Raw genomic sequence first — 21,604 nt, forward strand, 5'->3', positions numbered from 1 at the left:
CAAGTATATCCTCTGACACATTACCCAGTCCCAACCCCTTATCCCATCCCATCACCATATTGGCCATCCCCTTACCCCTGTCCAGTATTCCAGAACATGCCAACCTATTCTTAGAGGGTTAAGAAATTGCACTAAAAGTTTGTTATTTTGGGTCTTGTGAAGTGTTATTTGAGTGGTAAAATGTCAGGAGCCATTTTATTTTTTTGTTGGGGAGTGTGTGACACCCACAAGTGTATGTGCACAATTGTGATGTTATTTATTTCATTTTGTGTATTTGCATTGTAAGAGGCCAAATCCATATGTGTTTTGTGTTCAACTGATAGTAATAGTAGTTACTTAGTCACGCCACCAGGGGGAGTATCGCCCCAGGGTGAGCCATGGTTTGTGTGATATTATGGACCTCTGAGGCTTCCGTTCTTCAGACAGACTACAGCCTGCTTTGAAGAACAATCTAACGTCTCTTGTCTATATATATTCCCTGTACAAAACAGGTTAGTAACATGTGCAAAAGCATCACAACTTATTTCAAAGGACTCATAAGCCTTTCTTCTTTTATTTGGTCAAAGACTGATCCAGAGATATTGGGTTTTGGTTAAGTTTAAGACATGGGAAATGTGCATTGAATGAATGACTGATTCTAAAATGGTGGCCTTGTTTATTGTCTATGTAAAAACGGCAGCTCCCTGACATAAGTGCCTTAACTCCACAGTTTACTAGTGTTTGGTGTAATATTGCAAATGTTTATTGAAGGTTTTGTGATATTTTTGGGTACATGTATTTTGATTAATTGTTGATGTGTTCTTTATAAAAAATGTTCTGTATGCAGTAAGACTGTGAAAACTAAACAATACAAGGTTTAGAAACAGTACTACAGTACTAGCAGTACTAGAAGTAAATTACAGAGACTGATTAGAGCAGCAGTATTAAGAGAATGTGAGTTCCAGAGCACATACGGTACAAATTTATTTTGTAAACAGTATTATTGGTGAAATGTGACAACAGAAAATAGACCAATGTGTAGCAATGGTATTCTACCAGTAACAGTTTATGGTGAAATGTGAATTGGTGAATATGTGATTATGAGATATATGATTGAAATTAAGAGAAAGAGAAAAGAAATGAATATACGATTCTGTGAATAAATGAGACAGACTACAGCCTGCTTTGAAGAACAATCTAACGTCTCTTGTCTATATATATTCCCTGTACAAAACAGGACACATCTTCTGCTAACAGGTAACTCATTCCTGAGGCCTGTAACAAATGCCCTTCCTACTATGCTCTTTTCCGAGCCAGTGGTTCCACTCGATGAACCTTAAGTTCCTCTTCAAGGCTTTCTCTGTCAGGTTCCCCCTGTACCTGTAGATAGGGTGACCACCCATCCCGAATCTCGCGGGACAGTCCCGAAATTGGACCGCCTGTCCCGCGTCCCGCACAAACAGAACAATGTCCCGCGAATCAAAGATTCGAGAGAGAAAAGAAAAACTGCTATTATATATTTTTTTTCTCCAATATATTAGCGTAGGCTATAGGATTATATCATATCCCCATAATAGCATTCATATTATTTCCGCAATACTCATTGACGAGAAACGCACGCAGCCCCAAAAAAACACTCACCCCAAAACACACTCGCCCCTATTTTTTCCGCCGACCGAGGCCGCCGGATATACCCGGGGCGAGTGTGTTTTGGGACGAGGCGTTCTTGTATTATATCCCGGCCACCAGCAGCAACATGTGTTTCATTCACCGGCTTGTTTACAAGTCGAATTTGGGGAAATAAAATAATCAGGAGCTCAACAACATAATGAGAGGATACAAGAGCTATCTGTGCTAGCTGCAAAGTGTGCAGATTTAAGCAAGTATTTTAAAACAGTGAAAGCTACCGAGGAAAAAGAAACAGAAAGTGATAGACCCCCGCCACGACTCAAACTAGCGACCACGGGAGTTTATCATCAAATCCAAAGATTCGTTGTGAATAATTATAAAAAAAACAACCTCCTGGTTCTTCCAAGTTGGGGGGTAGTTTGACCAAAACCGAAGGTATTGAAGAGGAGGATCGACACTGAGATGTTACGGCCATCAGAGATCAAAGGATTTAGCTGCTGCCATTCTGATAATGTCAGGAGCAATGGACCTGGACCAGTGACACTACGACCAGGTAGGGTCCAACCAAATGTTTCCAAATGGACTGCAGTCTGCACAGAACCGTATCCATCAGATCCAAAGTAGACTAGGTATTTTTTTGCGACCAAAAGACCATGTATTATGCAAGTATATAATGAAGTTGACCAAAGTTTCTCAGCTGCATTATATTTGTTATTATGCATATAGGCTACACCCAGACTGGGTGTAGTCTATGAGTGGCAATGCTTATCACTTGCCACCATCCTTGGTCGTGTTGGTTCTTTTGAATTACATTCTGCTGTAGCAAACAGGGCATATTTTGTTCCTTGCCAATAGCCTCTCCTCCTGGAGCCATCTTATCAATGGTTTTCCTCCTTGCGCTGTCCTCTCAAAGAACACACTGCCTGCCTTAACATGCACACAGTCCAATGAATGAAGTTAGTTGGTGCTCTCTTCGCGTGTGATGTTGCGTAACCAGATGTTGCGTTCATACAACTCGGAGGGAAGAAATACCCATCAGCCGTGAGCCCGTGAGTTAAAGCCTACATGAATTGAAATAATTTCAGAGCCCAGGTTTGCTGGGGCACCAGCACCACGTTCAATCTCCAAAGTTTGGAATCTTAGTGAACATTTTTGTTCCAAGCTGTTAAGAACGCGTGAGTTGATGAAGCATTTTCATATTATGCTACGTAACCTACGTAATCACACAAGGCGAAAAAGGAGGGAATTTGGACTCGAGACTGGAGTTGAAAACAAACAACAAACCACCACAGATAAACAAACCACCAGGGTCGACTAAAACCTCCAATACCCTAGCGGCCCCGGGCTAGGGTGGCCCACCGGCGCCCCCGCGAAGGGACGACCGGCCGGCTCCCCGCCGGGGGGGCGAGAGCGACGGTGGGGTGACGGCGTCCCGGGACGGGCCCCCGAGAGAGGCCGAACCGTGCATCTCGTCTGCACTCGAGAGGACCCGGAGGGCCTACGCGGGCGAGACCGGGCCCAGGAGAGCCCGGCGCCACACGCCCGCCGACTCGAGCCGCGGACCGCGGCTGGAAAGGGTTTCGTCCCCCAGAACCCGGTGCGAGGGTGCCAGACAGAACGGTTATGATTCTTTCTCAGGTTCACCTACGGAAACCTTGTTACGACTTTTACTTCCTCTAGATAGTCAAGTTCGGGCATCTTCGAGCGCTCCGCCTGGGCCGTGACCGACTCCCCGTCCGAGGACCTCACTAAGCCATCCGATCGGTAGTAGCGACGGGCGGTGTGTACAAAGGGCAGGGTTTTAATCAACGCTAGCTGGTGACTCGCGCTTACTGGGAATTCCTCGTTCATGGGGAATAATTTCAATCCCCAATTCCCATCACGAGCGGGGCTCAGCGGGTTACCCGCGCCTCTCGGCGAAGGGTAGACACGCGCTGATCCGCTCAGTGTGGCGCGCGTGCAGCCCCGGACATCTAAGGGCATCACAGACCTGTTATTGCTCCTTCTCATGTGGCTGAACGCCACTTGTCCCTCTAAGAAGTTGGTCAGGGCAGGGACAGGGACGGACGGTGGCTCGACTGGCATCGGACCGTCGGAGCTCGAGTTGGAGATCTCGTAGTCTCCAAGTTGGAGCTCGATCCCGAGATCCAACTAGGAGCTTTTTAACTGCAGCAACTTTAAGATACGCTATTGGAGCTGGAATTACCGCGGCTGCTGGCACCAGACTTGCCCTCCAATGGCTCCTTATCAAAGGATTTAAAGTCCCCTCATTCCAATTACAGGGCCTCCAAAGAGTCCTGGATTGATATTTTTTGTCACTACTGTCAGCTACTGCCGACTGAGTCACATGTAACTGTGTCAATTTACTGGTGGAATAAATGACACCCTTTAACTTATTCACAATGGTTTGGCAACAATAAAATATTAGATGCACAATAAAGTGCGGGGTGCGTAATTGTTGAGTATACCAATGGAATAAAATGATTAACTTTGCAGACTACGCCACTTAGGTTTGGATTGGAGGAGCCTAAGAACTCCTTGATTAACTCTTTTTGTTTTAACAGGCTTTTCACAGGTTCGAGGTAACTGGGTAAGTACTTAGACTTTAGGAGAACACAACACCAATAAAACCAAGGAGGAACTGAGACCAATACAGTGGATAAAAAGGGGTAAACATACATTTATTTGGATTCGTCCCTGATGCAAGAGGCCTCTGTGCCTTTAAAACACATACAAAATAATACAATCCTAAAATATAAACCCTAACCTCCTATGGCGCCGCTAAACTAACTAAAATGGATTCACTACCAAACTAAAATGCAAACAATGGGCGGGAACAACAATAATAGCAAGAGCGCAAATAAATAGCAAAATAGGCAACAGTACTTTACAAAAGTAAAGTGCGGTGGTATATAAAGTGCGTTCAGTACTATGTGGACTTTAGGCCATTCAAGTGCAACACCGGGGGTTTTCTTCGGCCAATAGCAGAGTGTGCAAAATAGCAAATTGTGCAAATCAATAGCAAAAGGTGCATCAAATACTTATTAAAAAGTAAAGTGCAGGTGCTATTAAAATACAATAAAATGCTATAAATAATTAAGACAATTGTGTGCAAATACTGGGGGAAAACAGGTGGAGGGAAGCCAAGCCAGGACTCTTCAATGTTCGTCTGTTTCTTTATCACCGTCTGAAAATACAGAAGCAAGGGGGCCAGTTCATCTGTTTTCAGACAAGGTACTGTGGCTGCTAGCAGCGTTGGCTATCACAAAACGAGTGTTGCGTGGATTGAAACTTACTCCGAAGGCAGCTTTCGCTGCCTACTGATGGAGTTGCGCGTTGCAACACTTTAGCCTTCCTGACGTCCGCTCCACTCCAGGCCCTGCTTCGCTAGTTCGCTCCTTATATGGTCTGGTCGCTGCTGCGGTCGTCCTCTCCTTCCCCTCTGCACACACGGTCTTTTACGGGTCTGTCTATAATGGAGCCGTCTGCCAAATGTTTGCTCGTTACTTTCGGTGGCTGGCAGTACGCACTCTCCCGTCTCTTAAGCCCTTCCTCGGCTACGCTCTGAGACTTTCTGTGTCGCACCGGTCCTTTCACACACACTCCTGCTCTGCTTCCTACTCGCTCCTCTGCCTTTTTGAACTGAGCGGTTCTACTCATTTCACAGAGACACCGCGCCCTTCTCCGTCGTGGTTGGCTGTTGATGACGTGACCTGCTGTGGGATTGGGTTGTGGGGACCGCGCCCAAGCGTCAGTCAATCTCACAGCTGTTTGCTTTCATTGTCAATTTGGGGCATACCAAGTGGCTCGGGGACCGGGGAAAACATGTCCATTCATAAATAATACAGTGCTTTCATCACAAATAAGAATAAAAGGGGTTTAAGAGATGAAACAGTGCATTAATACAAATAACACAAAAATAATAATAATGTCCCGTTTTCCACCCTGTCACATTCCCCCCCACTTTATCGTTAGCAGTCCCTGCTGACCCTACACATTTGTATACCTGACAGGTGGCTGTCCAAAGTTTGCTCGGCCCGACCTCCTAAGACCACCCTGGTCTACTGGGACCCACCATATTGAGGCCAGGCAGGCTCCATCTGTGTTCGCACCGGGACAGGTGCAGGGCTCTCCGTCGGCTGCCTAGGAGCTATAAACACTTGCAAAGCATTGCGATGAATGGTTCGATCTCGACCCCCCTTTACAGGTCGAATACAATACACCTCCCTAGCGTCTCCCACCCGCTCTATTACTACAAAAAGTTCTGGGTCCCACCATGGGCCCTGTCGGTCCACATTCCGTACCCATACTCGGTCGCCTGGTGCCACCGGTAGTCTACCGGGCTTGCGGTCATAAACTCGCTTTTGCTGTGCCACCGCCTGTAACGGACACCGTGCTTGGACCGGCTGAAAGGGGGCCTGAGGCTCTAACCTGACTCCTTGCGGGCTGCAGGCAACACAACCCTGCTGGAACCGACGCACCGCCCCCTCCATGCCAGGCCAGTAGAAGCGACGCCGGAGCTGCGCCAATGTCCATTCTAACCCGGCATGCGCATTAGCTACATGTATCCCTCTCCACACCTCCTTCCTCCTGGATCCTGGACAGACAAATTGTGAGTATTCTTTCCGTGTATACTGGTCAATCACTTACCGATACAGTACATTGTCTTTCACCTTCAACCGGGTCCACTGCCGCAACAACTGACGAGCCTCCTGCGTCCAACCCCTCCTTTCCATTGCCGTCGGGGGTTTCCTCCGCTCCACACACCTTTTTACCAATTGTATATCGGGGTCCCGGTTCTGCGTTTCGCGCCACTCGTTCCCCGCCCACCCATCTCTCAGAGCTGCTGGCGTCAGCTCTATGGCTCCCACGACACCAGTTTGTATAGGGAACCTGGATAACGCGTCTGCATTGTTTTTACCAGGCCGATATTTAATCTCAAACGTAAACGACGCCAACTGAGCCGCCCACCGCTGCTCCACCGCACCCAACCTGGCCGTCTGGAGGTGCGGCACAGGATTATTATCAGTGAATATGGTGAACTGGGCACCGGTCAAATAATTTCGCCCGAAAAGGCGCAGAGCTACAAGCCGGAAAAAAATCGTACAACATTTTTTTCGGCTGTGCTGTAGAAGTTAACTGAGGCTGCATCCATGGTTTATTCAGTGTTCCAGCAGCACATTGTTACATTAAATGGTGCAAACTGAGGAGAAAAGTGCCCCATCATCAGTCTATGTCTGAAGCAGTTTTTCCTCAAACATTTTCATGTCACAGACGGTCCCCCAAATTGATAAGAATGTGGCCCTGGACCTCATTTGAAAAGGGACCCCACCCATAAGAGAAGATTTGTATTGTTAGACTAGATTTAGGACAGACTATCTTTATCTATACTGTAGGTGGAGAGAGCAAAACCTATGATCTGAATAGTCATTCATACGTACATCTCTCGTTGGGCTATAACTTCTAGCTGGTTAGATGTTTTAAGCTTGTAGTGCTATTTTCACTATTTTTGCACAACACTGTTGTGGGACAAAGTATAAAGTAACATATAGTGGTTAATCAATTAGATGATAAATACAAATTTGAATTTTTGATTATTCAATTAATAACAAAATGTAATAGATAATCAATAAGAAAATAAGAAAAATAATCGACAGTTGCAGTTCTATTGATGAACATGAGATGATTGTCAGTTACTGTTGCGATGACTGTAAATAATAACTGTCGATAGCTTTTTGGTGATACATGGAGAATTATCTAAAGCATTGATCTAGAGTTCATGATTGACGTGTGACAGAGAAAACTGAATATACAGTCGGAATTAATGAATGATTAATGAATGAATGTGTGGTGTAGGGAGACCTGTAACATAGGTTGTTCTTATGGCCTTTCGCCTAATCAGCTTTCTTTGGCAAAATTTAATATGTTGTCCTAAACATACATGCAAGTAGGCTAGTCTTTGTGGGAAATAATAGAAGTTTGTAAATACTGTTGCTATTTCTCTATTACCATATTGTCGAAATTCTATATTCTTATATTGATGATTTTTTTTCCACTTTCTCTCCTTTCCATTTATTTGTATTTTCTTTGCATTTTGGGTTAAGTGTAGTTGGTAGTCTAAATAGCAGATATACAAGCTCACAGTGCGTCACTTCGTGCCACGCTGCGAGCTTGTAGATCTGCTATTTTGGAACAATTGTGAAAAATATCTGAAATATTTTGAATTATTTTGAATAATTTATTTTTGAACATATATCTTCTCTTCTGGGGGTCCCTGGCACAATACATTTTCAGATGGGTGTCCACAGCCAAATTACATATCAATTTGGGGGTCCTTCACATGAAATAGTTTGAGAACCACTGATCTAGGCCAGTGGTTCTCAAACTTTTAAATTTCAAGGTCTCCCCTTAACTCCGACAGTATACAAATGGAACCGGTCCATTTGGTTCCATTTGTATACTGTCAGAATTACAGACTTGTAAGGGTCAATTTAGAACCCCCTTAAATTAACCCAGAGAGTCCCTGGAATCCACTTTGAGAACCACTGTTCTAGGGTATTTTTTGTTGTTGTGTTGGTTGCAGCCTCCCAGCTGCAAAGGTTGTATCCTGACGCCCTCTACCGGTCGCTTGTTGTAATTGTAAACATGTACCCGGAAGTAGTAGGGAATCGGGATTGCAGCAGGCAGCTTGTCAAACTGTTGCCTCGTGTGTTTGTGCCTGTGTGATTATTAAAATTACATTACAATATTATCTAACTGAAAGGAACTGGTACCAATAACATCAGCTGCGTCTTCTTCAAGTCAACCGGTGGGTTTTTAGATGACCATTATAATGGACATTGCTAATAGCTGTCTTTAATTCAATAGTAACTTTCTCCAGCTCCTCACAGCTAACGTTAGCAGACAGACAGACAGGGTACAAACAATGCTGCATCAGGATGATGATCTAGTGTCTTTTAGTAATGTTTCATGGTGTCCCATGATTATATTAAAGCGCCTGGAACAGTGGAAAGGACAGAATTGTCCTTGTAAAAAGATAAATGGCTGTCTTTCTGTCATTCTTCGGCCAGTCAAAAGCTATATTGATAAGTTGAATTTCCTCTCTTACAACATCATTCTGTGGCTTCAGGACTTCCCTATATTCACGTCTTGATACAGTACAATTTGAATTATATGCTTCTAAATGTGACTGTACTGGTAGGGAGGGATATATACACTGATGTATTTGTACTGTACCCTGCTTTCTCTTCTGTTGTTCGACAACAGCTGATGGTGGAGTGGTGGTTGATTGATTGATTGATTGATTGATTGATTGATTGAATACTTTATTAGCTGTTTGCAAAAAAAAGCACAGGAAAGTACAGTTCAACACAAGGTCTGTTAAGGGGATTTTAAACCCAAGAAAGCCTATGGCTTGTTTCCATTGGGTCCTTTTGGGTGGGAGAGGGTGAGCAACCTATATCTGTGTATGAATGTATCTGTGTATTGCAGTGGTGGGAAAAGTACATGTATTTTTTTACTTAAGTAAAAGTATCAATAATACTCAGAAATACTAGCTGTTACAAGTAAAAGTCTGGAATTCAAAATGTGCTTGAGTAAAAGTACAAAAGTATGGTATCAAAATGTACTTAAAGTACCAAAAGTAGAAAGTACTCATTATGCAGAATACCATTTCACAAAGTATTCTAATGTATAAAATTCATAAAAGAATCTTTTGAAAATAGCAGATCTACAAGTAGATCGGCTATTTTCAAATGGCCGAAATGTATATAAGGCTGAAGTGGCTTTGATATAATAATTAAAATCTACAAAGTAACTAACTAAAGTTTTCAAATCATTATAGTGGAGTAAAATTACAATATTTGCCTCTGAGATGTAGTGGAGTCGATCGTTAAAGTACAGAGATTTGGAAATACTCCAGTAAAGTAAAAGAAAATACCTCAGAATTGTACTTAAGTACAGTACTTGAGTACATGTACTTAGTTACTTTACACCACTGGTTCATTCTATGTATCTACAGTATGTATGTCTGTTGTTCCATGTTTTGATGGGACCCCCTCGAAAATGGAATATTGCATCTAAGGGGCTATACTGTATATCCCTTCAATACATCTGAACTCTTACCATCCTCCCCAGGTAACACTTAACTGCAGGTGTCTGGCAGACGGTGTCCAGTAAGGCAGCCTGCAACAACCATGTCCTCATCCCAGGAGGATGATGCTTCCCAGAGCCCAGAGGATGCCCCCCCGAGCCCGATGGCAGTGGAACCCCCTCCCAGCACCACCTCCACTGACAGTGAGGCCACCAGCACCACCAGTGAGACCACCTTCATCACAGTAATGATCGGTGCAACGGTTCCAACCGGGTTCGAACACACGGCAGCAGAGGAGGTCCAGGAGAAGATCGGCGTGGAGGCACGAATCAGCAAGGACCGGGGTCGCATCTACTTTCAGATAACTACTGACAAGCTTTTCCAGGTAAAGCAGTGACTTGACTCGCAATGCCTGTTGTATTCTCTCTCTGTCAAGTTACTTTAGCCCTTTAAGACCGGGAACACATCTGTGTCATGTTTAGATTTCTTTGGGCTATTCAAATATAGCAGATATACAACCTCATAGCTGAGCTTGTAGATCTGCAATTTCTTTTTAATCGTGAACATTTGTGCAAATCTTTGTATATAGATATTTTTCAAGCGAACATTTGTAACTCAAATCTTTGCTTCTGGGGGTCCCTGGAACAAAATATTTTACAAATGTTCGCTTTAAAATAAAATATAAATTATTTAAAGATTTGCAAAACAATTCACGATTAAAAAAAAATAGCAGATCTACAAGCTCATAGCGATTGAGCTTGTATATCTGCTATTTTTGAATAGCCAAAGAAATCTAAAATGACAAGAGATGCGTTCCCGGATTGAATGGGTTCCATTCCAACTCCATCTGTACTTCTCTTGCCTGGTGGCTTATTTTATGGAGCTGAAATGTGTTATACTGAAAGCCCTATCTTAGTTTTCCCTTTAAAGTCACTAATAGTTGATGAAATATGTACACATTTACGTATTTTCAAAGGACCCCTTAGCTGAGAGAGCTTAGCTATATTGCAGGGACACCCACTACATACAGTATTGTGTAAAATTGTGTTGCAGATTAAACCTTTTCATAGATGGCTTCATTAACTATCATCAGTGTTGTGTAAATTAATGTTTTGTTCATTTCAGACATTTGATCACTTTAACCCTCAATACTTCGTAAACTTGACCTTAGGCTCTGTATTTGGTTTGTTCCTTTTCCCCTCTGCACCAAATGTCTTTGCCGAAAATAGCTGATCTACAAGTTCAGATCTGCTATTTTCAGCTAATGTTCCTCAGAATAGGGATGCTAGGGTTCAAGTGGTTAATAATCACACAAAGATTTAGAGACCCCCCCTGTAGTAACTCTGAGGACCCCCTGTTGAAGACCCCTGTTTTAGACGGTATCATGCAACCACAACACCACCTCTTAGGACATATAGATTTGTTTATAATGAAGTGTGCCAAGATTGTATTTATTATTTAATTATGTGGATTATGGGGATGCTTGTTTAACGATTAACGACAGATGGATTTCATTGACCTCTTTACTGTGTCAAATTTGATTTATGGCTATATGGGCACAGGAATTAAGTAAATGTCAGTAGCTCTTACATCACAGGTGATGTCAGAGATACTGACAGTACTCTAACAACGGGTAGGCACTAGTGTAAACAAAGTTGGGGTTGTTATTTGATGACTATCGTAGCAACACACTGTCACGGAAATATAAATGTAAAACATCTTGCAACAAGTTATGTCAACTGACAATTTGTCACAGATACGGCACAAATTAGGATTATGTGTCCAACAAGAGAGTTTCCAAATTACAGTCATTAGTCAGCTCAAGGATTTAGAGTTAATTATTTAGGACACTGATTTAACATGTTTTTATGTAGCCGTACACATTGGCAGGGTCCCCACGGTCATGAAATTCCTGGAAATATTTTGAAATTAGAAAAAACCCTTTCCAGTCCTGGAAAAGGTTTGGAATGTATCAAGGGTCCGGAAAATATATTTGGCTATGTATTGTTCTTGGCCATTGATTTTGTTAATGAAAAACATTTTCCAAAACATGTGTAACATTACACAAAATATGTAACATAAGCAGTTTTTCGCCGAACGGGCTGCGTGATCGCAGCCTAATGTTTACCGGATGTGACAAAAAGAACAGATCTACAAGCTCACAACGTGCTGCAGCGTGATGCGTAGTTAATTAGTACATTTTGCATGAAATTCTGAATGGAATTATACCATTCTTTTACTTTTTACTTTATTTGTCTATTTAGACAGGACAGAGCATATTAATGAACGTCACATGAACGTAAATACACCGGATTTAGCAAAGATGCTAATTTTCATCCGCAGTCCTCACACAAAACATAAAATCAGAAAAACATAACATCAGAAAACAGACAAACGGTGAAATACATTTACATAACATTACATAGCCTAAAAATAAACCTAAAATATGATCACAAATGGTTGCAGCTTTGGTTTTCAAGCAACCATCTTTTTTTCTTTTCCATCTTTTTACCATTGAATTTAAAAGATGGAAATGTAGCACAATCCCTTATATGTAGAGGAAGGCCATTCCATGCTACACAACCCTGTACTGAGAGGACATTTTGACCGAAGGTTGTTTGCCGGTGCGGCACTTCACAATCTCCTCGAGTGGTTGCTCTGGTACTGATTCCTCTTTCAGGCTTCCTTTTAATGAATTCCCTTAGGGGGGGCGGGCACAGACCATGTAAGGTCTTGTATATGACCCCAACCTGTTTGAACTTTTTGAAATTGTCAAAGCAAAAAAAAAAATGAGCCTCCTGAGTATGTTACAATGATGATAAGAGTGAGGCTTCCTGTCAAACACCTTGAGCGCACTTTTGTAGAGCTGTTCAATGGGTTTTATCTGCATACATCTGGACATGTAGATTATTACATACTTCAGGTAGGTCATTTATGTACAGTGAGAACAGAATTGGACCTAGTATTGAGCCCTGGGGGACACCGACCGAACAGGTGTGGTAGGGGGATTTAACACTGTTTACACTTACACACTGTTTTCTGGTGGATAGATAGGAACTAAACCATTGTATAGCTTCTGGGGAAAATGTGTTAATTTGGACAGGAGGACCCGGTGACAGACGGTGCTTTATTTTTGCTACACTGCCTGTCTTTGGGCATTGTACAGGAGTAAGAGACTCATTATTGCGCTGAATGATTGTTATATAGGCCTGGAAATTGGGTTTTCAGTGAGTTTTGGAAAAGTTTTGGAAATGAATTGGTAAAGATGTGTGGGTTGGTTACTGCATACTGCAATCATATTCATTTGCTCATGTGTCTTTCTCTCTCTTTCTGTCTCATTTATATTTCGACATGCCAACAGGCCCATCTTCTGAAATCTGTAGACAACCTGTTTGTTGTGGTTGAAGAGTACGACAACTACCAGTTCAAAGACTCCAAGGTAGGCATTATATTCACACACAGGTCAACCCACCCATTGTACTAATATAAAAAAAACATACCGGTAGTCTAATATGAATTATATGAATATGCTGCTGTTATAATAATGATTAGCTCCCACTTAAAGGGATAGTTAACCCCCAAAATGACATTTTTTCTATCGATCACACACCCCATGGAGACTTCATAGAGATTTCTTTATTTTTGTCACATTCCTAAGCCAATAATTTGATGACCGGCGGCTGCTCCGGTAGGAGACTCAAAGTGTCAACTTTGAGTCTCCTACTAGAGACATTAGCATCTTTCCACCGGTCATCTAATTATTGGCTTAGGAATACGACAAAAACAAAAACATCTCCATGAATTCAAGGCTTCATGGGGTGTGTGTAATTGATAGAAATAAGTAATTTTTTTATTGAATTATTCCTTTAAGAATATAATTCTCCTATTAACCAAATAAAGACACAACCTTTATGTCCTGTTTTAGGAGGAGACACTGAAGGATCTGATGCAGCTCGCCTCCGACCTACCGTGGACCAACGCTCTGGAGGTGTGGAAACTGAACAACAACCTGAAGAAGAAAAAAGGTTTCAGAAGAAAGGGAAAAAAGGGCACAAAGGCTAACAAAGCTAACGGCGAGGTCAAAGAAGCTAACGGCGAGGTCAAAGAAGCAAACGGCGAGGCCACCACAGGTGCAGCAGAGCTGAGCGAGACACTGCAGCAACAGCTGGTGTTGGAGGAGACGACCGCCGAAGGCCAGGCCGAGGGCGAAGAAGACACTCCAGACATAGACGCAGACGCCAACAATAGCCAGGACTCGACGGAGGACACGACGACGCCGGAGACCAAAGTGCTCAAGTTCCGTGTGACGTGCAACAGGGCCGGGGATAAACACAGCTTTTCCTCCAACGAAGCAGCCAGGGACTTTGGTGGAGCCGTGCAAGACTTCTTCCAGTGGAAGGCAGACATGACAAAGTTTGATATCGAGGTGGGCGTCTGCTTGTTACAACTTGAGACGTGGTGTTGTTGTTGCCAGTGGTGTAAAGTAACTAAGGAAATGTACTCAAGTACTGTACTTAAGTAACATTTTGTTAGGTACTTTTACTTTACTGGAGTTAGTAATTCCAATTTTACAATACTTTTACTTCTACTCCACTACATCTCAGAGGCAAATATTGTACTTTTAATCCACTAGATTTATTTGAAAACTTTAGTTACTTTGTAGATTTAGATTATCATTACAAAACATACATTTACCACAGCCCTATATGCATACTTAGGCTATTTGAAAATAGCCGATCTACAAGCTCACAACGCATCGCAAAGCGACACGTTGTGATCTTGTAGATCTGCTATTTTCAAAGCATTTTCATACGTTTGGAAACTTGTGAAATGGGACATTCTGCAAACTGAGTACTTTTACTTTCAGTACTTAAGTATATTTTGATGCGAATACTTTTGTACTTTTACTCAACTACATTTTGAATACCGGACTTTTACTTGTAACGGAGTATTTCTACATTGCAGTATTGATCCTTTTACTTAAGTACAAAACGTGAGTACTTTTTCCACCACTGGTTGTTGCCAGCCAAAACAAATGTCTGCGTCTTGATTTAGTGTTTTGAATTCCTTACTGATTACTTAATATAACAATTCTGGGTGTCAGTAATGCCAGTTAAAATAAGGCGAGGCCAATGTCTGATTACATTTGATAGGGTGAGTGAGGCGGAGCTGTTATTTCAATCATGTCACCTCATAACTTAACAAAGAGTTGTCGATGTATTTACGGCGTGAAGTCTGAGATCCACATGGGAGCCACGCTGTTATTAGACCTTGTCTTGTTTACAGAGGCATGTGATCTGTGGTCTTGCCATTGTCTTGGTCTCGCATACGATAGCAGAAACACTGTCCCCACCCAGGTCACCATTTACTGAAGATGGATTGATTCTTTGAGCTACACTGGCATTGCAATAGAGCATCGCAGTTCCCGCCCACTTCCTGGTTTTTCGTGGTGCCGGAAGGAACAACTCAATGCATTTTTCCCATTGACATTTCCAAAAATATTGATATCTATTAATTTAAGCCTCGAATCAAGCCATCATGACATGACATGAATCATGACCATAAAACGTTTGATTCTGTGATTATTTTTTTTGGAAAACGGCAAAACAAAGGGTATTTATTAAATATAGTATATCATATAATTAAATATAAAATAAAATAAATCACAGGAAAAAAAAAATTAATAGATATAAATAGTTTTGGAAATGTCAATGGGAAAAATGCATTGAGTTGTTCCTTCCGGCACCACGAAAAACCAGGAAGTGGGCGGGAGCTGCGATGCTCTATACTGGCATAGTTATGCCTAATTTATACTTTGTCGTGTGAATGTGGTGCCTGGCAAAAAAATACTGATTTTCTCCGAGAATATACGATAAAGTATAAATTAGGTTAGAATTTCCTTGCTCGGAAGTGTTACTGCTATGCTCTACCCAAAGCACAGATTTTTGCTGCGTTTTTTTCTTAGTTTTTATTTTTCTGTTTTTCCCACCTTCTTTTTATGTCCAATTCTGCTGCAGGTCCTTCTGAACATACACGGTAAAGAGGTGGTGATAGGCGTTGCGCTGACAGAAGAGAGTCTTCACCGACGAAACATCACTCACTTTGGGCCTACCACCCTGCGCTCCACCCTGTGCTATGGCATGCTCAGGTCACTAGATATATATTGCAACACCAAAGTTACTGCTATTGCTGCCAGTTAACCTATTAAAACCGGGAACTGATCTGTGTAACCACTTAAACCAGTATTTTATACTTTGGCTATTCAAAAACAGCAGATCTACAAGCTCATAGCGCGGCACCGAGTGCCGCGCTATGAGCTTGTAGATCTGCTGTTTTTGAAAGATCTTGAAAATGTGTCAAATCTTTGAATATATATATATATTTATTAAAGCAAACATTTGTAAAATATGTTGTTCCAGGGACCCCCAGAAGCAAAGATTTGAGTTACAAAAAATATATATATTCAAAGATTTGCACAAATGTTCATGATTTTTCAAAAATAGCAGATCTACAAGCTCATAGTATATCTGCTATTTTTGAATAGCCAAAGAAATCTAAAATGACAGAGATGCGTTCCCGGATTAAATGGGTTAAACACATATTATATATATAGAGTTAAAAATAAACACTATGATTCCTGTAATATTCAGATATATTTGTGTAACAGTAATAACCTCTTAAACCATCATAAGTCTCAATAAGTTAAGCTTTTTAAAATGACGTTCTTGTGTAGGTTTAGTTTTGCCTGCAGCTAGTAGCTCTTGATTATTGCTTGACGATGCAGATGTTGACGTAGTTATTGAATATTATTTGATTTGAATTGACATGCCTGCAGTAGCTCCATGTGGGCTGCAGGGGGTACTGATAGCAAGTAGGCAAGGCATGTTAAATTAAACATTTTGGATGTGATTATAATTTGCAGGTTGTGTAAACCTCAGCCATCGGATATCATCCTTGATCCCATGTGTGGAACTGGTGCTATACCACTGGAGGTAAGAGAACAGCCGTCAACATTTTTACTAAATGTAGATAAAAAAGGGTCCGATGTGTATGCAAGTAGTAATGGTATGTTAACCCATTGAAACCGGGAAAGCATTTCTGGTGTCATTTAAGATTGGGCTGAAAAGCATTATTATTCAAAAATAGCAGATATAGAAGCTCATAGCGCGTCACGTCGTGCCGCGCTACGAGCTTGTAGATCTGCTATTTTTGACAAATTGTGACAATTTGTGCAAATCTTTGAATATATATATATTCTTATAAAGCCAACATTTCTAACCAAATCTTTGCTTCTGGGGGTCCATGGAACTAAATATTTTGAGATGTGGGGGGAGGGCGGGGGGGGGGGGGGTCGGTAGCCAAATACATAGATTTTGGGGGTCCTTGGCATGAAAAAGTTTGAGCACCACTGATATAGTGACATGACCTTTTCAGAAAACTGTTAGGATTTAGAAGACATTTTGTAATCGGTCTCAGGTCTTGATGGGTTAACTAACTTGTATGATGATTTTCTTTTATTATAGGGAGCCATAGAATTTCAAAATTCGTTTTACCTGGCCGGCGACAACAACGACATGGCGGTCAACCGCACGGTCCATAACATATGCCACGTCCAGAAGAAAAGGCATGACAAGGGCAGGTGAGAAGTTATAGCAAAAGCATTTCTATCCTCTGAACATTAAAATATGGAGTTGGCTTGGATTATGGCAAATGTGATGCCATTATGACTTACTGTAGAAACCATTACGTTGAAACAGTGCACCTGGACTGCCCATTGACACGCTGCAGTGGGATCTGTGCCATCTACCAATAAGAACCAGCTCTGTTGACATCATCATCACTGACATGCCCTTCGGCAAGAGGTAACACCTATCTGGAACATAATTTGAGTGATTACACCTAGCAGTTTATTGCTCTGAGGTTATTTCTTAGAATCTATTTATAAACAATACCATGACAAATTCAATATAAATATCAACAGTATAGCCCATTGGTTTTCAAAGTTGGGTCCTTGGGGGGGTTCCAGGGGGTCCCCAGCTAAATGTGTTAAAATGACTGTGACACTATATAAAAAAAGTTTGAGAACCACTGCTATAGCCTACCTAAAAAAATACAAATGTCACATGCTTTCTTGAAGAATGGGCTCCAGGAAGAAGAACTGGGACCTTTACCCCTCCTGTCTGAGAGAGATGGCCCGTGTGTGCAGACCAGGCTCTGGGACGGCTGTGCTGTTGACCCAGGACAAGAAATGCTTTGCAAAGGTAAAGAGGGAACAGTCGGATTTGCCAACCTGCATGCCAGGCTTTTAGTTTGTCTTACTGTCATAGTAAAGGTGTAAAGTGTACAGGACATGTATCCAAGATAATTATTTTCTTGGAATAAAGGTATAACAAAAGCTGTGTGATTTTCCACAAGCTATTCCTCTCAGTTGATGTTGAGTCACTATCTACAATAATACTGTAACTTAGAGCAGTTGCATATCGAAGTAGAATTCTTAATAAATGACTACATAGACATAGTTGTTGTTTAATAGAATAGTAGACGTGCTAAAGACTTGCCAAGTAAACTCCCTGATGTCTATGAACACAAAGCCTGCTGTTGTCTTTGTGGTCATAAGCACTCCCACCCCATTGTGGAGTCGGCTTCCTCGGAAATAAACTCACGTTTGAAAGATGTAGTATTGAATCAGTTCTGCTATTGTGACGGAAGCTTTTATCAGCTTAATGTCTCTGAGTAGACTACTTATTTTACGCAGAACAAATGTTTCACCGTTCTTGTAGTGACCACATATCCTTTTCTTAAAAAATAACTTTTCCCATTTGTGTGAGTCACTCTTGGACAGATTGAAATAATAGACGCTCGTTGCAGGTTGAAGAATAGAATGTTAATGTTTCAAATTAAAGATGTTATTTTATTCTTTTACAGAGATGCAAAAATGAAAAGCAAACTAAACTTGTTATAGAATAAAATAATATATGAAATAAATCTCCCGCACGCAAACAAGGTCTAAAGACTGTGTGCCTCTCAGTCTGTCACGCCCCTAGCATGATACACCTTTCCTTTTAAGGGAGACCTGCAGGGGGTTGAGCACACTACAGCCATTAGTAGCCACACACCACAATACAAGGCCAATAAATAAATAAATAATATTATTGAATATAAAGAACTGGCTCCTACAGTCTGTTCACCGTCCTGTTTGTGTTTTGCTTCCAGGCCATATCGAGAATGGGAGGACTGTGGAAGAGGTCCCACACGGTGTGGGTCAATGTTGGAGGCTTACATGCTGGGGTGTTCCTCCTCAGACGGACCGCGGCGACGTTTGGCCAAACTCCCGAAGATGTCTACGAACCGACAGGAAATGCCAGCAACACGGTTGGAGATGAGAAGGACAAAGTAGCACTCTAAATGCTTCGAGGTTTTGTTGTGGCGTTTTGAAGCTTTAACAACACACTGTTTAGAAAAAAGAATTTCTTTCAGTTTGTTACTTGCCAGTTTTACAGACTCTTGTTTTCTAAGCTCAGGCCTCATTTAAGTTATTTGGTGAAGTGTGCCAAGCATGTTTTGCTTCCCAACTAAGGTTGTTGTTTTTTTAATGGTTGGCCACTGGTTTATTGAACTGGAAAAAGAAGTGTTGATTATGTGAAAGGAGAATTCTGGAGTACGTTTTTCTTACCTTTTATATGATATTACTATATCCTAGGACGAGTAGTACAGTAGAATTTCACTCCATCCCGAGTCCACCGCAGCTAAAAACCAGAGCGGACAGTCCATGCTCTAGATCGCGTATTTTTTTCGCGTTTTTAAAGGGCAAGACCACTTTGGTAGAGGTTTGGGTTGTGTAGTTACCTCGCCATGATGTAACTCCAAAGGTGGGCAAGAAATAAAAAATTATTGCTGCATTGATTAGAAATTGATAATTCAAAATATGCTCCTCATTGACTTACATTGTACAGTAAAACAGCTCTCAAAGTCGCTCTTTTAGCATGTAAACGAATGTAAACAAAGTCGATTCAGACAATATAGAACATCACCAAACCCAGTACTGTTTTTTTTTTTTTTATAAAAATGTTAACTTACTGTTGATTTAGCTATTTTTATTAGAAAGAAAACCTGGACTGGATCGGCGGATCCGGATCTTCAAATAGTAAAATCATCAGGAAGTTGACATTTTTATTAAAAAAATAAACAGTACTGGGTTTGGTGATGTTCTATATTGTCTGAATCAGCTTAGTTTGTGTTCGTTTATGGGCTAAAAGAGTGACTTTGAGAGCTGTTTCAGTGTATAATGTAAGTCAATGGGGAGCATATTTTTAATTATCAATTTCTAATTAATGGAGCAATTATTTTTCATTTCTTGTCCACCTTTGGAGTTACATCATGGCAAGGTAACTACACAAACCAAACCTCTACCAAAGTGGTCTTCCCCTTTAAGTATACTTTTTGGTTCATATCTGACTTTCCTAATGACAGAAAACTGTTCACGATGTTTTTGTTCGAAATGGGCTGCCGTAGTGTTCACAATCTGATGGCGGGCGAAATCTCGGCTTCCGGAGGGGTGCATCTCACACAAACACCTCAATAGGAAAGTCAGATATGAGCAAAAATATATAATAAAATCGCGATAAAAATACGGGATATAGAGCATGGACCGTCCGCTCTGGTTTTTAGCTGCGGTGGATTTTTTTCTACTGTACTACTCGTCCTAGGATATAGTAATATCATATGAAAGGTAAGAAAAACGTACTCCGGAATTCTCCTTTAAGCTTATTATTTTCAGCAGTGTCATAATTACGACGGTTTTGAGTGAAGCTGTTCATATTTGGGGGAAACCTGCTTGAGCACACACCAATGAGTATAACTGTTCTTTGTTCTGATTAATAAATGTTGTTTCCTGAATGATGTTACCTTCAGATTAACACATCATTCAGTTGAGTGTGACACACGCCAAAACATGTTTGTGATGATGACACCATGTGCATTGTGCACACATCCCGGCCGTCAGAACAGGACATTCGATCCCAGTTTCAAAATAAACGTTTGTGTTTTCATGAAAATAGTGAAGTCATGGTTAGTGTGTACATGTCATAGAGCATGTGTGTTTTATAGCCTCTGTATGTGAACGTAGCCAGGTGATGAAATAGAAGTGTGTGTCATTGGATGCAAGCGATTATTTTTCTCAGACGGGTGGCTGGCAACTCCCTCGCAGTGTTGATTTTGTCGACTAAATCTATGATGAAAAATGTCTGTTGACTAAATGTTTTCACTTACGAAAACTTTATTTGAAAACTAAGCTATGATGACTAAAACTATGAAAATACTAAATATATTGAAACAAATAAACTAGACTAAAAAGAGATCCAGTAGAACTAAGACAAGATCATGGGTACGCGCGGGTGTCGGACCGAAAATAGTTGATCTACAAGCTCACAACACGTCGCACTGCACTATGTACATATCGGCTATGTTCTGCATGCAGCTAAGTGAAAATCATTTCGATGCCATCACGGCCCGCCAAAAATAAATTTTAGTTGAACTGTAGATTTAGTCGATTTAAAATCTTATGATATTTAGTCGACTAAAACTAGACTAAAAGTAAAACATTTCAGGTGACTAAAATATTACTAAAACTAAACAGAATTTTATTCAAAAGACTATGACTAAAACAAAACAAAATTTGCTGTCAAAATCAACACTGCTCCCTCGGAGTAGAGCCGCTGCTCCTTGACTTTGAAAGGAGCCAGCTTAGGTGGTTTGGGCATCTAGTACGGATGCCTCCCGAGCGTCTCCCTAGGGAGGTCCTCGCTGCACTTCCCACTGTGAGGAGACCCCGTGGCAGACCAAGGACCAGATGGGGGGATTACATCTCCACACTGGCCTGGGAAAGCCTCAGGATTCCCCAGGAGG

General features: G+C 41.5%; 2 protein-coding genes across 2 annotated transcripts in view; one reads left to right on the plus strand and one right to left on the minus strand.

Moving 5' to 3' along the window:
* Positions 1-21,604, minus strand: part of LOC308082533 (AMP deaminase 2-like) — a gene marked incomplete at its 5' end in the record, with an annotated part of 557,360 nt that overhangs the window by 255,512 nt on the left and 280,244 nt on the right. The gene's annotated exons all lie outside the window — the stretch shown is intronic.
* thumpd3 (THUMP domain containing 3) lies at positions 8,278-19,725 on the plus strand. The gene is made up of 10 exons (XM_080424352.1): positions 8,278-8,416; positions 9,745-10,085; positions 13,062-13,139; positions 13,626-14,126; positions 15,718-15,848; positions 16,623-16,692; positions 17,224-17,339; positions 17,458-17,562; positions 17,838-17,961; positions 18,914-19,725. The coding sequence occupies exons 2-10, from the start codon at positions 9,804-9,806 to the stop codon at positions 19,103-19,105; spliced, it is 1,599 nt and encodes a 532-aa protein (XP_080280478.1). The 5' UTR covers positions 8,278-8,416; positions 9,745-9,803; the 3' UTR covers positions 19,106-19,725.

The sequence above is a fragment of the Gymnoscopelus braueri genome, assembly GCF_963280865.1.
Source record: "Gymnoscopelus braueri genome assembly, chromosome: 3".
NCBI classification, from domain to species: domain Eukaryota; kingdom Metazoa; phylum Chordata; class Actinopteri; order Myctophiformes; family Myctophidae; genus Gymnoscopelus; species Gymnoscopelus braueri.